Source organism: Myotis yumanensis, unplaced genomic scaffold (assembly GCF_028538775.1).
Source record: "Myotis yumanensis isolate MYYU_CA2020_CCGP unplaced genomic scaffold, mMyoYum1.0.hap1 SCAF_1, whole genome shotgun sequence".
Taxonomy (NCBI): Eukaryota; Metazoa; Chordata; class Mammalia; order Chiroptera; family Vespertilionidae; genus Myotis; species Myotis yumanensis.
Genome location: NW_027223752.1, coordinates 237,651,788 through 237,665,954, shown reverse-complemented (window position 1 = coordinate 237,665,954; position 14,167 = coordinate 237,651,788). Strand labels below are relative to the sequence as shown.

General features: G+C 56.2%; 1 protein-coding gene across 2 annotated transcripts in view; it reads right to left on the bottom strand.

Annotated features, from left to right (window-relative positions):
• Positions 1–13,064, bottom strand: part of TBC1D14 (TBC1 domain family member 14) — a 72,678-nt gene extending 59,614 nt beyond the window's left edge. Inside the window, exons 1-2 of one of the 2 annotated variants that reach the window (XM_070399743.1) lie at positions 13,028–13,064; positions 3,672–4,407 (exon numbers count right to left, since the gene is read on the bottom strand). In XM_070399743.1, coding sequence (XP_070255844.1) covers positions 3,672–4,390 — 719 coding nt within the window. In that variant the 5' untranslated portion in view covers positions 4,391–4,407; positions 13,028–13,064. Of the gene's footprint in view, positions 1–3,671; positions 4,408–12,470; positions 12,570–13,027 lie in introns of those variants that run through there. The other variant, XM_070399752.1, reaches the window with a different exon arrangement.
• Between the last annotated feature and the right edge of the window lie 1,103 nt (positions 13,065–14,167).

Here is a 14,167-nt window from a genome sequence, read left to right as displayed (position 1 = left end):
TACTTAGATATTGTCAAGAAGGGTGCTGGATGCTTTACCTATTTGATCTCTAACCTTGTGCCGTAGTTTTATGCTCCATTTAAGGCTCAGAGAGGTGAAGTAACTTGCCAAAGGTCACACAGCTAGTAAGTAGGAGAGCGCACATGGAAGCCAGCCCGCCTGACTCCTGAGCCCGTGCTCTGGACCGCTGGACCTCCCGCTGCCCCACAAGGTCTGGTCTGTCTTCCCCTCAGCAGTAAGCTCCTGAGGGCAGGGACTATCTCTAAGCTCAGAGTGGAGTCTGCCACAGGGGTGCTTATCACAGCCTGGATGAAAGAAAAAATAAGAGCAAGAGCTGGGCCTGCAGCTTCCACTTGGCAGTGGCCAGGCCCAAGCCAGCCTTCCTGCTACTCGTCAGCTCCCTCTCCTCCAGGCCACCTTCCTCAAGCAGCCGGAGTCACCGACAGGCCTGCTTCTCAGGCCACAGGTTCCCAACCATCTCCACCCCTTCCTCCCCCCAAGCCCCTTTGTCCTAGACTAGCCTCCCACAGTCCTGCCTACACTTCCTTCTACAACCTAGAACTTGACTCAGTGAGGATAAGGAGAACAGACAGGCACTAGGGTAAAGAGAGTCGCTTGGGCACAGGGGATCAAGTGAAGAAACAGGATGACTCAGAAGCCTGGGCTGAGAACCCCAAAGGACCTGCCCTCAACAGAAACTCACACAGCCTGCAGTCCTCTGAGTACCTACTGTGTGCCAGGCCCTCGCTGTAAGTCCCCTGTAAATTTACTCACCTGTAAAATGTTTAGTAGGTTCCAAACATTTTGGGCCCAGAGCACTTCCCCCTTCAAAGGAAATCTAGATTGGCACTCTCCTCTAAGACTTGAAGATTCTAGGACAAAACTCACTAGACGTGGCCCATGATATCATATTTGATTCATTTGTCATTAATATTCCACTAGCTTCCCAAAGGTACTTAATGATGGCTCACAATAATGGTTCAGCCATCAGAACAAGGATAAGGAGACAAGAACCAAGGAGTAAAGCAAAGAGGAGACATCTGATTTCTGTGGCAAACAGCTGAAAAGGATTTTCAAGCACCAGCAGCTTTAGAAATGATCTCACAGAAGAGGCTCCGAAACAGAGAGAGACAAGGCAGTCAGGAGAATCGCAACAAGCAACTGAGACTTCAAGGCTTGCTCCGTCTGCACTACTTCACACTTGTCTGGGTGTGTACTGCTCACACTTGTCTGGGTGTGTACTGTTCACACTCGTCTGAGTCTGTACTGTTCACACTTGTCTGGGTGTGTACTGTTCACACTTTGTCTGGGTCTGTACTGTTCACACCTGTCTGGGTCTGTACTGTTCACATTTTGTCTGGGTGTGTACTGCTCACACTTGTCTGGGTGTGTACTGTTCACACTTTGTCTGGGTCTGTACTGTTCACATTTTGGGTGTGTACTGCTCACACTTATCTGGGTCTGTGCTGTTCACACTTGTCTGGGTGTGTACTGCTCACACTTGTCTGGGTCTGTACTGTTCACACTTGTCTGGGTGTGTACTGCTCACACTTGCCTGGTTCTGTACTGTTCACACTTGTCTGGGTCTGTACTGCTTCACATGTGTGAACCACTTCTGCCCCATGGACTACAAGGGGTAGAACCCTCATTTTGCAGATGAGGAAGCCGAGACAGAAAGCACAAGGGTGTCAAGGACGACAAAGGTAAGAGCACACTGTACGTGAACAAAGCAGCACCACCTGCTAGGCACTTACTAATGTTATTTTAGAGATGAGAAAACTAGTTCAGAGAGGTGAAGTAACTTCTGCAAGGTCACACAGCTAGGACATGGGTACAGGTCTCTTGAATTCCAAAGCTAAGCTCTTTCCTCTATGTAGCTCCCAGCCACCCTCATGAGCAAGGTTTCCCAAATTGGCCAAGAACCCCCAGGGATTCTGAAAGCCTATTCCCTGGGTCCTTCGCTGAGATCCTGATTCTGGAGCTCAGGGATGGATCCTGAGGAGCCTGAACAGGCACCCAGGTGGTACCATAAACAGGAAACGCTGAAACACTGACCTGCGTAAAGGGGTCAGTGCAGTCACACAAACCTGAACTGCCACTACACGACCTTAGGCCATGGCCTTGGCAGGGAAAGTGAGTCTCCCCTAAACTTCCCGGGTCCTCCCCGCAATGAGGGCCATGGTTGAGTGATGCACTCTGAGACCAGGCACGCTACTCCTGGGAGCCCCATACCTGTTTGCCAGCACATCAGAGAAAAGGTGCCGACAAGACACAGCCCTGGTCAGAGGGCTCACTCAGGACAGGTCTGGGACACATCTGCGAGGACCCCCACATTCAGCTGATGAAGCAACTGAGGCAGCGGCAGGTTAGTGTGCGTGCCCAGTCACAGATGCCTGATGCCAGCGCATCACACCATCTGAAGGAACACCCTGTGTGCAGTGCCCAGCATGGGTTTTGCTGGGAGCACACACATGGGGCAGCCAGGGTCGACGCAGGAATGCTCCCACCTGCCAAGCCCTGGGCCAGGGCCCTCTGAAGAGCAGCTAAGAGCAAATAGCCTCTCTGCACACACCCTCTCCACAGCCTGTGCCCTCCTCACAGCACGCCACGGTTTAGGAGCTCCCATTTGCTTGTGAGATTGACTGTTGTGCCTGCTTCCACCGCCTGTAAGCCCATCGACAGTCATTCCTTATTACTATTCCTACCACCACAATTCTCCTGTATTACCTGCCAAGAGCAGAGCCTGGGACACAAACAGTGTTGAATGAAAACAGGAAAGCACAGAGAATAGGCCAAAGCAGTAGGAGCTGTCCCCACGGGGCTTGCGGTGAGACACAGGGACCCCAGCAGCCAGCCCTGGTTTGGCTCCTGGGTGACAGGGCACCATGGGGTGTGGGGTGCATGGCCTAGTCCAGTGATGGCGAACCTATGACACGCGTGTCAGAGGTGACACGCGAACTCATTTTTTTGGTTGATTTTTCTTTGTTAAATGGCATTTAAATATATAAAATAAATATCAAAAATATAAGTCTTTGTTTTACTATGGTTGCAAATATCAAAAAATTTCTATATGTGACACGGCACCAGAGTTAAGTTAGGGTTTTTCAAAATGCTGACACGCTGAGCTCAAAAGGTTCGCCATCACTGGCCTAGTCCCAACACAGGTGACAGCACACATCTCAGCAGTGACAGACACCCAGAAATACCAGGCCTGGGTTATGCAAATGGGGGCTGGAGTGAGAAATGTGAGTTACTGACTCTGACATCAGCCACATCAGCACCCTGTGGTTGGCCCAGGAGACGCAAGGTATTAGCATAAAGGGCCCTTCAGAGAATCAGGCTGACAAAGGCTGCTGATTTGGTAACTCTGGACCACTTGTGGGTCACCCTCAGCCATAGCAGGTCAGGGGCGGGAAGTGACAACAGACTGTGTGAGAGCCAGGGACACAGAAGTGACAGCTAGCAGTGAGGAATCAAAAAGCAGCACCACCACAGACCAGTCCTAACAACTCCCCACAGGACTCTGGGCTACTGGGGAAAGGCCTGATCACCTGCCTGACACAGGGCCTGCTCAACAGGGTGTCCTAACGCGCACACGTTTCAGACAAGAACAGTTCAACTGGTCTGAATGCAACAACCCCGATCCTCTGGAGAAACAAAGATGGCATTACCTTGTAAAGAAGTTACTAAATGGTCCCAATTTTTTCAATTTACTTCCCTCTGCAATTTCATCAACACAGTCCTGCTGGTGTAGGTCATGGGTTTCCTTGATGGAGCTCAAGGTGACATCAGTAAACTGTGGGTCATCGTCATTCTCCAGGGTCACGATGGCACTGGAGCTGCTCGTGACCATGAGATCCAGGATGTCCTCATTACTGACGGACAGGGTGGTGGACAGCTCTGTGCCGAGACTGGACACGCTGCAGACGGAGACGTCATCACTGCGGTTCAGGGCTTTGGAGGTGGGGCTGTAGAGCTTCACCGAGTCATAGCCCGTCCTGGGGAAAGTGGAGGACTTGCGCACACTCTGCTCCCGCTCGGCGCTGGTGGGAGCTGGTGGTGCGTAGGACGGCAGCGGGCATGCGCTCTGGCAGGCCCGCTCAGGGACTATCTCCGACTCAGACTGTTTCCTCTTCACATGGACCACGCTGCAGGGGACAGGCTCCGGGTTGCCGATCTCTAGGGTAGGAATGCCTGAGTCCACGGACTGCAGGCTGTGCTGGTCTAGAGCCCCGTGTTTCAGCTTGGACCCATACTCCGGCAGCAAGAGGGATCTGGGCGCCTTGAGATTCAAGTGTTGCAGGTTCTGAATGTGGTTTCCTGGCCGACCATCCAGGATGCCCATCAAGGCCACGCCATTTGTAGAGCTGGAAAGGTTTCCATCAGTCATCTTGGTCCAAGGAGAAACTAGAAAAAACATCAACATGGAAATTTAGGCAGTGGCTGTAAAAGCCAAAGACGCCACTCCTCCTCTGCACAGCACGAATGTCCTGACACCCTTTAAAGTAGAGACCCTTGGAAGAAGTCCTACAGACACACCTTTCCATTCAGGGCCACATGCTAGTTTTAACATAAACTATCGTGATGTAAAATAACAGGAAGATACACAGACAAAGGATCTGCGTAGGGTAAAATATGTAAAATATCATCTCTGCCATCCTCATCACCACCCACCAGCCACACTGCCAGCCCCAGGAGAACCCGGGCGGCAGCATGAGGACTGTGCCAGGCAAGGGCAGGTTTCTGTTTTTTCGTGTGTATTTCTCGATGAACAGGCTGCCTCTGTTGGAAGTGTGTGAATTCATAACCCACATATAGGTCAAGGTTCTACTTGTTCTGAAGAGGGTAAGCTGTATATGCCACGTGCAGTGAGATTACCCCAACCACCCCCACTTTAGCATGCCCTCCACCAAGTCTCAGCCAGCTCACTCAGGACTTCGCGGTAGGGCATGTGAAAACTGAGGCTCAGAGAGGTTAAGAAACAGGCCCAAGATCACACTGTTACTTAACAGCAGGGCTGGGATCTATGGGACTAACCCCCAAGTAGGCCATTCCTACTGGATGAATGGCTTAGTTTGCAGTTATAAAAACCCAGGTCAGAAGGCTGGCTCAGTGAAGATGGATAAACAGTAAAGGAAAAATAAATACCATAACCCTATGATAACCCTGAGTGGGAAGAGTCAAAGCCGCCACTGACACACACACCCAGGGCCCTGCCGACAGTTCTCTGCTTAAGATGGGGGTGGGAAGAGGGGGTGAGAGATGCACCAGCCTGGACAGCACAGTCCCCAGAGGACTGAGGACCTGGCATATGTTATGTACTGTCCTTTAAAATTTCAAAACTAAAGAGACCTGGTGCTGCATTTTAATCTGACCTATGGCTCGGCTGGTGTGGTTGAGCGTTGAGCTATGAACCAGGAGGTCACAGTTTGATTCCTGGTCAAGGGCACATGCCTGGGTTGTGGGATTGATCCCCAGTAGGGGGCATGCAGGAGGCAGCCGATCAATGATTCTCTCATCGTTCATGTTTCTCTCTCTCTTTCTCTCTGAAATCAATATATTTTTAATAAAAATAAATCTGACCTATGGAGCAGAACACCACAGAGAACGGGACTTTGCCTGGGTTCTACTCCCGGCTCTACCATCCTGCCTTGGGAGAATGAAATAAAGCACCCGGAGAAAAGCATTCACTAGGCCCCGGCCCCCAGCAGGCACTCTGTTGGCAGCTGCCATCAGCAAACAGCGAGTAGCTGAAGGTTCTGGAGCTGGCAGTAACAAGGTAACCACTCTCTTTCGGGTGTCGAGCCTTCCTGCTCTCCTTCCAGAAGCCTGGCCCTCCCCTCAATGTCAACACAGCAAAAGCAAAGTCATTTGGAGCAGAAAAGGGAGGAGAGATTACTCTCCCTCCCAGAGAATGAAGGAACCAGTCAGTACAGCACTGGAACAAAAAGTAGAAATATGAAGGAATAAATCGAAATGCAGAATTCAGATATAGACTACACTGCACATAAAAGCCAGAACTGTGACCCAGCGAGGAAGGAAGGAATGTCTAACCATGATGTTATACCAACTGGGTATCAACTTCTCTTGGAAGGCAGAACCACACTGTGCTACAGACAAAATTAGAGTTTAATACAAAAATGAAATTATAAAGATGTGGCACAAAATAAAGTGTCCTCCAACCCACAGAGCAAAAACTCAGTGCGTCCTCCGCAAGGGTGAGAGCACTCCGCCCCACCTGGGAGCACATTCTAAAGGCGCTGCGGCTCACACGGCCTGGACTTCCTGGGCTGGAGCCCCTCCAGGGGAGGCCACAGCAAACCATCTCTGAGACGCTGCTCTGGGGAAACCCTGAAACAAGAGCGGCGTTCACGCCACGAAGACGCAGGGAGAGTCCAACGCACACAAACCTGAAAGTGCTACTGGGTTTTTCTAATTAAAAGGGAAATAGGGTGAGGAACATCGTCAGCACGTCGTTAAGAGCGCATCTCTGGCAATGTCAAAGGTAATTAGGGTTATCAGAACATCAACACTCCAACAGTCAAGAGGAAGTCCTCAGGGGAGCAGAGGCTGACCTCGGGGGAGATGCTCAACCTTTCTGAGCCTCAACTTCCCTCCTCCCCAGCAGGAAAACGGGGCCGTACCACAGAAACCCCAGGTAGGCCTGGGTTTGGTGAAAGCGCCAGCACACCACACCCTGCACCCGACACACAGTAGGTGCCCAGTAAACGTGGGTTTCCTCTACTTCAGCCACATTAAAAGCTCCAGTCCCGGCCACAACATGAACTGAAATGTTGACACCAGAATGGCAGGAACGCCTCGTGCTCCGTTCTCCCCTCGGCCACCGTGGGCTCGGACAGCAGCCAGAGGGCCTCTTCTAAGGGAGACGCCGAGCCACCTTTGAGGCCTCCGCTGGTTCCAAGTCCAGTTTACTAGTAAGTTCCTTAAACCTCAGGAACAGGGTGTTAGCCTTCGGGGAAATAAACCTAAAAGGAAAGAAGTACTTCCGCTTGCAACACACTCTAAAACCCAAATCTGCAAGGGCCCAGGCCGCCTGTCCTCACACCCTGCCACCTGGTGCCACCAGTGCCAGAAAGCTGGCGCCGCCCTCCAGAGCACCTGCCTTTCGAGGGCACCATGAAGGGGTGGCTGCAGAGTGCGTGCTTCCAAGACAGGCTGCAGGGGGAACTGTGGGAGCCGCCAGGAGGCCAGCTGCCGATGGCCTGCCTCCAAGTCACAGGTTCTCTGAAGACAGAATAAGCCTGAATTCCCTGAGCTGGCACAGGGCCCTCCCGATCCGTCCCTGCCAGCCTCCCCAGCCTCGCACTGCCACTCTCAGTTCTCTCAACACCCAGGACCGCTGCGCCGTGCCCGAGGTCCTCTCTGCCTTCAGCGCCCGGGGAGCTGGTAACAGGTGCCACCAGGAGACACACCCGGAACATTCCAAGGCCACCTCCTCTGAGAAGGCTTCCTCACTCTGCCTGGAAGCCGCAGGCCCTCCTCCCTCCCAGGCCCCTTTGGCTGCACCCCTCCTGAAACAACTGTATCTACAGCTGTCCCCACGTCTCGCCGCACAGGCTTCTAAGCGTCAGGCAGGCACAGCACTCACAGCCTCTGGACACGCGGCCTGGCCAAAGGCCTGGCATGGATTAAGGATTCAAAAATCTATCTGCTGAATTAATTAGGACTAACAGCTATGTTCTTAGTGGGCAGGTTTCAGGAACAGTCCATCCAAGAAACATCTGCTGAGAGCTGGGTTATGTCCCAAAAACAAGGTAAGCAGTGGAGGTAACAAGAGGAAGAAAATCCGTCCCCTGGAGCTCTTGGCATGTGAGCGGACGACAGACACAGCAAGGAAGCGGGGACCACCCTGAGCATCACGGCTGCTGCCAGACTAGCCGGCGAGGAACCCTGTCAGCAGTCCATGGTGTTGGAAAGTAAAGCACAATTCCTCCCTCCACAGGGGTTTCCCCAAGTCCAAGCCGCTATGGCCGAGCACACAAGCCCGGCAGCAGGGGCCACCACAGCGGGTGCGCACCCCCAGGCTCTCGGTGTGTTTTGGCACAGCCGGCACCAGCCAGGGAAATGCTGGAGACAATAATGACTAGCCCTCACCTCCCGGACAAGAGGAAACACCAAGATGTCAAGGGTAAGAGGAGGATTAAATTCAGGCAGCAAGACCATCTGAATTTTATCCGCCTGCCACAAACTGAGTTCCACAGGTTGCAAATAAAATCAGTGCCCTGAGAGACTGGAACACCCTGCACACCGTGGGGGCTGCGTCTCAGGTTTAATACAAGTCAGAAAGCGGGCAGTGGCTCTGCCAGCGATTTCGAGCAAGGCTTTCGAAAGCAGTTCCATCTTGAAGCCACAGTTCCATTGTCTCCTCCTTAAAGAGCAGGTCTAAGTCTCGGCCAGCTCTTCAGAAACAAAAGAAAGAGCTTAGGAAGCTAAAACCAAATGACTTAGTTATGCCCTCGGCAGGGGGTGCCTTGTTGGTGGCTTTGGGGAGAAGCGATGCTGCCCGTCCACCCAGACGTCCTCTGGCTCCTCCCTGTCCACGACGCAGCCCTCCTTGTCCAGGCTCCTCTCTGGGTCCTGCAGAGGACAGCCACCTGCTCAGCACGGGGACACTGCTGCCCTCCAAGGAGGTTGTGTGCACTCACCTTCGCTGCCAAGCCTCCCATCAACCCAGCTCTGCCACCGGCTCCCTACTTTACTCTTCAGATCAAGCGCACCGCTATCTGTGTGGCATCTCCCGCGTGGGAGAGCCTGCTTCCCAGAGGGCTGCACAAGCACCAGCCACCATCTCCCTCCTGTTCATCCAGGTCCTGGCTCAGGCAGGAAGGTTCCTGGGAAGAAAGGCACAGGGTGTTCTAGGTCTCAGGTGCCTCGGCATTAACAATTAACAAGAGCAGCTGCCTCTGCTCAGTAAGTGTGCGTTACACGTTGGGCCGTGTTCCGTGTTCACACCCGCCATCGGCATAATCCCCACAACAACCCTGTCATTACCATCTACAGACAAGACAGAGGCGTGGAAGGCATATGTAATATGTAATAAAGTGGCTGTGCTGGAATCATACGTAGAATGGAAAAGTCAACTATAAAAGTCAACTTTTATAGCTGACTTTGTAAATGTGTTTTTAAGTGTGTTATTCTTTAGGATTTTTAAAAAAATACTAAAATAAATAATTTCTTAGAAGCTCAATATATTCCTCTGGAGGGTGAATGGCAACTTTTAGGAATCTGACACTTAACACAATGTGTAAATAAGTTCTGGTCCATCACAAACCAGGGAGAAACTGGGGTTAAACTGCTGAGGGCCCCAAAGGCTCCTTTACAACCCTAGGGAGCAGACATTGAAGCTATACTGCCCAAAGGTGGTTACGTTTAAAAGGCACAGGTGGGGACGTTTTAAATCAAGGACTCTCAATGCATGGGGGATTCTGCACGTCCCAAAATGTTTCAGCTACATTTAGTGATTTACCAAAACCAGCCATTATACAAGTACCCATGTGATTAAGAGGCAACTGACAGGTTAGGACAGGGGTGGGCAAACTTTTTGACTCAAGGGCCACAATGGGTTCTTAAACTGGACCGGAGGGCCGGAACAAAAGCATGGATGGAGTGTTTGTGTGAACTAATATAAATTCAAAGTAAACATCATTACATAAAAGGGTACGGTCATTTTTTTTTTTTTTAGTTTTATTCATTTCAAACGGGACGGAACTGGCCCGCGGGCCGTAGTTTGCCCACGGCTGGGTTAGGAAGACATTCAGACCACAGAACAAAGCCAACATAACGTGTAACCTCAATTATTTATAAGAGAAATCATTTAGCCCAGCCTGCGTGGCTCTGTGGTTGAGCATCAACCTATGAACCAGGAGGTCACGGTTCGATTCACAGTCAGGGCACATGCCTGGGTTGCAGGCTCGATCCCCAGTGTGGGGTGTGCAGGAGGCAGCTGATCCATGATTCTCTCTCATCATTGATATTTCTAGCTCTCTCCCCCTCTCCCTTCCTCTCTGAAATCAATAAAAATACATATTTTTTAAAAGATAAATCATTTACCAAACATTTACCATGAGCAAGCATGCTAGCTACGATCCCATGCTCCAAGCATCACACGCCTGACAAGCACAGTGAAGAACTGAGATTCAGAGAGGCTAAGGAGCTCACCCAAGTTCACAAACCAGGCCTGACATCAAGGCCCACATATATGGCTTGCTGCAGTGCTTAAGAACACAGGCCCTAAATTTTGTGACAATCAGTAAGCTAAATGGTTAATAATTTCTTCTGTATGTATGTTAGCTTCAACAGAAAAGTTTTAAAAATAAAATAAAAGAAGGGAGGGGGTGGGCGCAGCAGGGTCTGAAGATAGATTGGGTTGAAATCCCAGCTCCTCCATTTTGTATGACCTTAAACTCGTTTCTTAATTTTCCTACGCCTCACTTTCTATGTAGTGAAATGGGGCCAACAATAGACCCTATCTCCTCCGGCAGCTGACGGGATTAGGGGAGAAATCCACGGAAGCCTTCAGAACTGTGCCAGGCTCGAGTTAAGCCTCAGAAGAGCGGCTGTGTTCTTTCCTGGGAGCCGGGGAGGGCCAGCCAGCTCAGCCCACTATTTTAGCAACTCATTTGCATCAGCAAGCCACCCGTCCGCACTGCCTCCCGGTGCAGCTCCTTCCTGCCACTCACCGCTCCTGCTCCTCACACTTGCTCGGCAGCACCCCTGACCTGGGCCTCCACTTCCCCATCTGTAAAATGAGGTCTACCTGGGGTCCTTCAGCTTGACAACCTAGAATTCTAAACAGCCGGGCCCTAGACAGTTCGTGCCCGCCCTGAAACAAACCTTAACAACACAACCATTTCCCTAAAACCCTTTTACGCGAGTGAATGTCTGTTTTGATGACACATCTTCTCCGAGGTCTCCAAGGTCCACCCGCAAGCACAACGCGCTGGGCAGGCATCCCCTGGGCTGAGGCTGGGACAGGAAGGTCAGATGTGCTGACCAACAGGGGAGAGACAGACTCCAGGCCAGTTGCTCTGATAAGCTGGGTGCTCACCGTTAGGCCTTCCGCAGAGCACCCGCAAGAGGAAGTGGGGGCGTGAGGGACAGTCATTCGCCCACTGGGCAGGGGAGTGGGGCAGTGGGTGCAGGGGTGGAGGCTGGAGGGCCCTAAGGAGAGAACTGCGGGCCATCAGCAGCGCCGCCAGGAGGCTGGGCCCCACTGGGAACACTGTCCACAAACCCAGCTCAGTGCAGAGCGAAGCGCTGAGTGGGACCTGCCGGCCGCCACCTCCCCACCTGCTGGGCCCCCCCTCTGCCTTTCCGGCTGGTGCCTCTGCACCTCCTACTGTCCCCCGAGGTTCTCATCAGGGCGGGGGGCCCAGTGGAGCCAGGGTCTCCAGGGGTCAAGCACACAGGACACTATGGCAGCTCGGCCCGGAGGGGAGGGAGGGTCAGCCCCTGGGCAGGTGAGAGGGTGGGAAGACGCCACGTCCAGACTTGAGAGCGGGCTGACCGCCGCCGCTGAGCAGGACAAGAGGAAGTGTCCACTGCTGGGAGGAGGGCCACGCGCGCCCGCGGGGAGCAGCGCCCACGGGGAGCAGCACCCGCAGCGCTCGGACCCCCGGGGCCGCTCAGGCAGGGGTGAGGCGCCAGCGGGCTGCGGTCCGGGCGGAGCCTCCGCACAGACACCTTCCAGAGCAACGCTTCCGACGCCGACGCCGACGCCGACGCCGCGGGTGGAGACGGTGCCCGGGCAGTTTGGAGGCAGAAATGGCTTCCCGAGGCCCGGCCCGGGGCCTGCCCCGAAACGCCAGGTGCGGGTGCGCAGGGCCGAGCTCCGCTTCCCGAGGAGCCTCCTCGACCCGGCCTCGCGCCCACGGCTGCCGGCCGTCCAGTCCCTCCCCCCGCAGCTCCCGGCCCCGCGGGCCGGCCGGCAGCGCCCGGACACACACCGAGGGGCCTCTGGGCTGGGTCCCCGAGGCGCAGGGGCTCCCGGGCCGAGGGAAGGCATCCGAGGAGGAGGGGGTCGCGCGAGGGGCAGGGGTTCCAGGAAGGAAGGGGGTCGGGGGCTCCACGGCGGAGGGTGGGAGGGTCCCGGGGGCCCCGAGGAGGACAGGTCGCGGCGGCGGGAGGGGCGGGTCCGCGCGCCCAGCCGGGTCCGCTCCGGGCCCGCGAGCCCCGCGCATCTGAGGGGGAAACTTTTCGTCAAGTTCCGGGAAAGCAGCGTGTCGGGGCGCGTCTCACCGCCAAGCGCCGCCGGGCGCCGCGATGTCCCCGGGGCCCCTCGCGCTCCCCGGCGCCGGAGGGGGCGCCCGGGCAGGACCCGGCCCCGCGCTGCCCTCGCGTCCGCCTCAGGCCGCCTGCCGCTCCGGCCCGCGCGGCAGCAGGTGGCAGCGCCCCGCGCGCCGGGTCCCTCCCTCTCCCTCCAGCCCCGCCCCCGCCACAGCCCTCAGTACCCGAATTAGCTCGGCCGCGACGCCATCCCGGGGCCGGGGAGCCGGCACCCCTAGTCCCGTGGGACCCGCAACTTGCGCGGCGAGGACGCCAGGAGCCGGCAGGCGGCGGCCCGAGAGCAGGTGCGCGCGAGCCGCCCGGGGGGAACAGCGGAGCGCGCCCTCGCCCCGCCCCGCGCGCCCTCACCCCGCCCCCTCGCCTCGCCCCGCGCACCCTAGCCCCGCCCCCGCGCCTCGCCCCGCCCCGCGCGCCCTCGCCCCGCCCCCGCGCCTCGCCCCGCGCACCCTAGCCCCGCCCCCGCGCCTCGCCCCTCCCCGCGCGCCCTCGCCCCGCCCCCTGCCGGCTTCGGCCGCTCTTCCGCCCAAGCTGCCGCCGCTGCTCCTGGAGATGGGCGCTCGCTCCGCAGCCCTTCCTCAGGCCCGCTCGCCCGTCCGCCTAGGGCCCGACCGGCGTCTCCGGCCCCTGTCCCTCCCGAGGGCCGGGCGGAGCCGCGAGGGGTGTCTGAGAGCATCTTCGTGGCCGCGGGGCCACCGGGGACACCCGCCTGGGGCCTCCTCACCTGGTCGGCTCCACCCGCGGCCATCTTGGAAGTGGGAAGCGGCCGGGAGGGGGAAGGGGCTCGAGCGGCGGGGACCAGGCGTGGGGAGCCGAGCGGCGGAGCGCATCGATGGGCGCCCCCGCCCCCGGGCAGGTGTGCGGGGAGAGGCCCCGCCCCCACCTGGCTGGAGGCGGGGCCTCTGTGGGCGAACCCCGCGCCCGACTTCGGCCCGGGACCCGCGGCCTCGGAACGTCGCTGTGGGGTCCTCCCTGGCCGGCCTTAGTCTCTCCATCTGTAAAACGCTTTTCGGGCGGTGGCCCTTCATTGAGCCCGTGAGCCCAGGGCCAGCGCCTGGGGGTCTTTGATGCCAAAGCCGAGGCCACTGCCCGGGCCAGTGGATCTGGAAGCGAGATACCGCTTTGGAAGTTGCATAAAGTGCAGACAATTTGGGAACCGCTGGCCTGGAGCCCGAGCATTACTCCGCTCAGCATCGCGGAAACAAGTGGACAGTGCGGTCAAAGCCGCGTGCACACGGGAGAGCCGCTGGCCCAGGTCCCAGGACCCGCCAGGAGCCGCGAGGGGTCGAGCCCGGTGCCCCGCCCAGACCGCCTGCCAAAGCCGTGCCCGGCCCGGAGAGAAGGCTTCTGTCGGGTGGGACCTGGCCCGCCCTGTCCTAGAATGGAGGCTTCCTGAGGCCCACCCGGCTCGTCTTGTTCACTGTTACGTCCCCTGCATCCGGCAAATGGCAGGCACTTAACTGCTTGTTAAATTATCATCGTACTCTGGGGGCGTCAGGGATGGAGGAAAACCCCCAGTGCTCGGAGCCCGACCGCCTCGGGTCGCACCAATCAGGAGCCCCGAGCGCTGCCACCGGCAGAATTACCCGGGAGGAAACCTCAGCTACCACGCGGAGTGCAGGGGGGACCGGAAGAGAACCCCCACCACAGACCATCCGGAAGCTGCCGCAGGAGATTACCTTGTCGGCCACGCCACGGCCACGGTCATGCCGGATGGGCTGTCAGGGCTCTAGGAACGCTTGGCACCTATTAAGATGGCAGGAGGGGTGAGAACTTGCAAAAGGCAAGCGAATCCATTAACACCCTGACGGGGCTTGGTGCATAATAGAAGCTTTGTAAATGCTCCTATTTCTCAGCGGTTTTA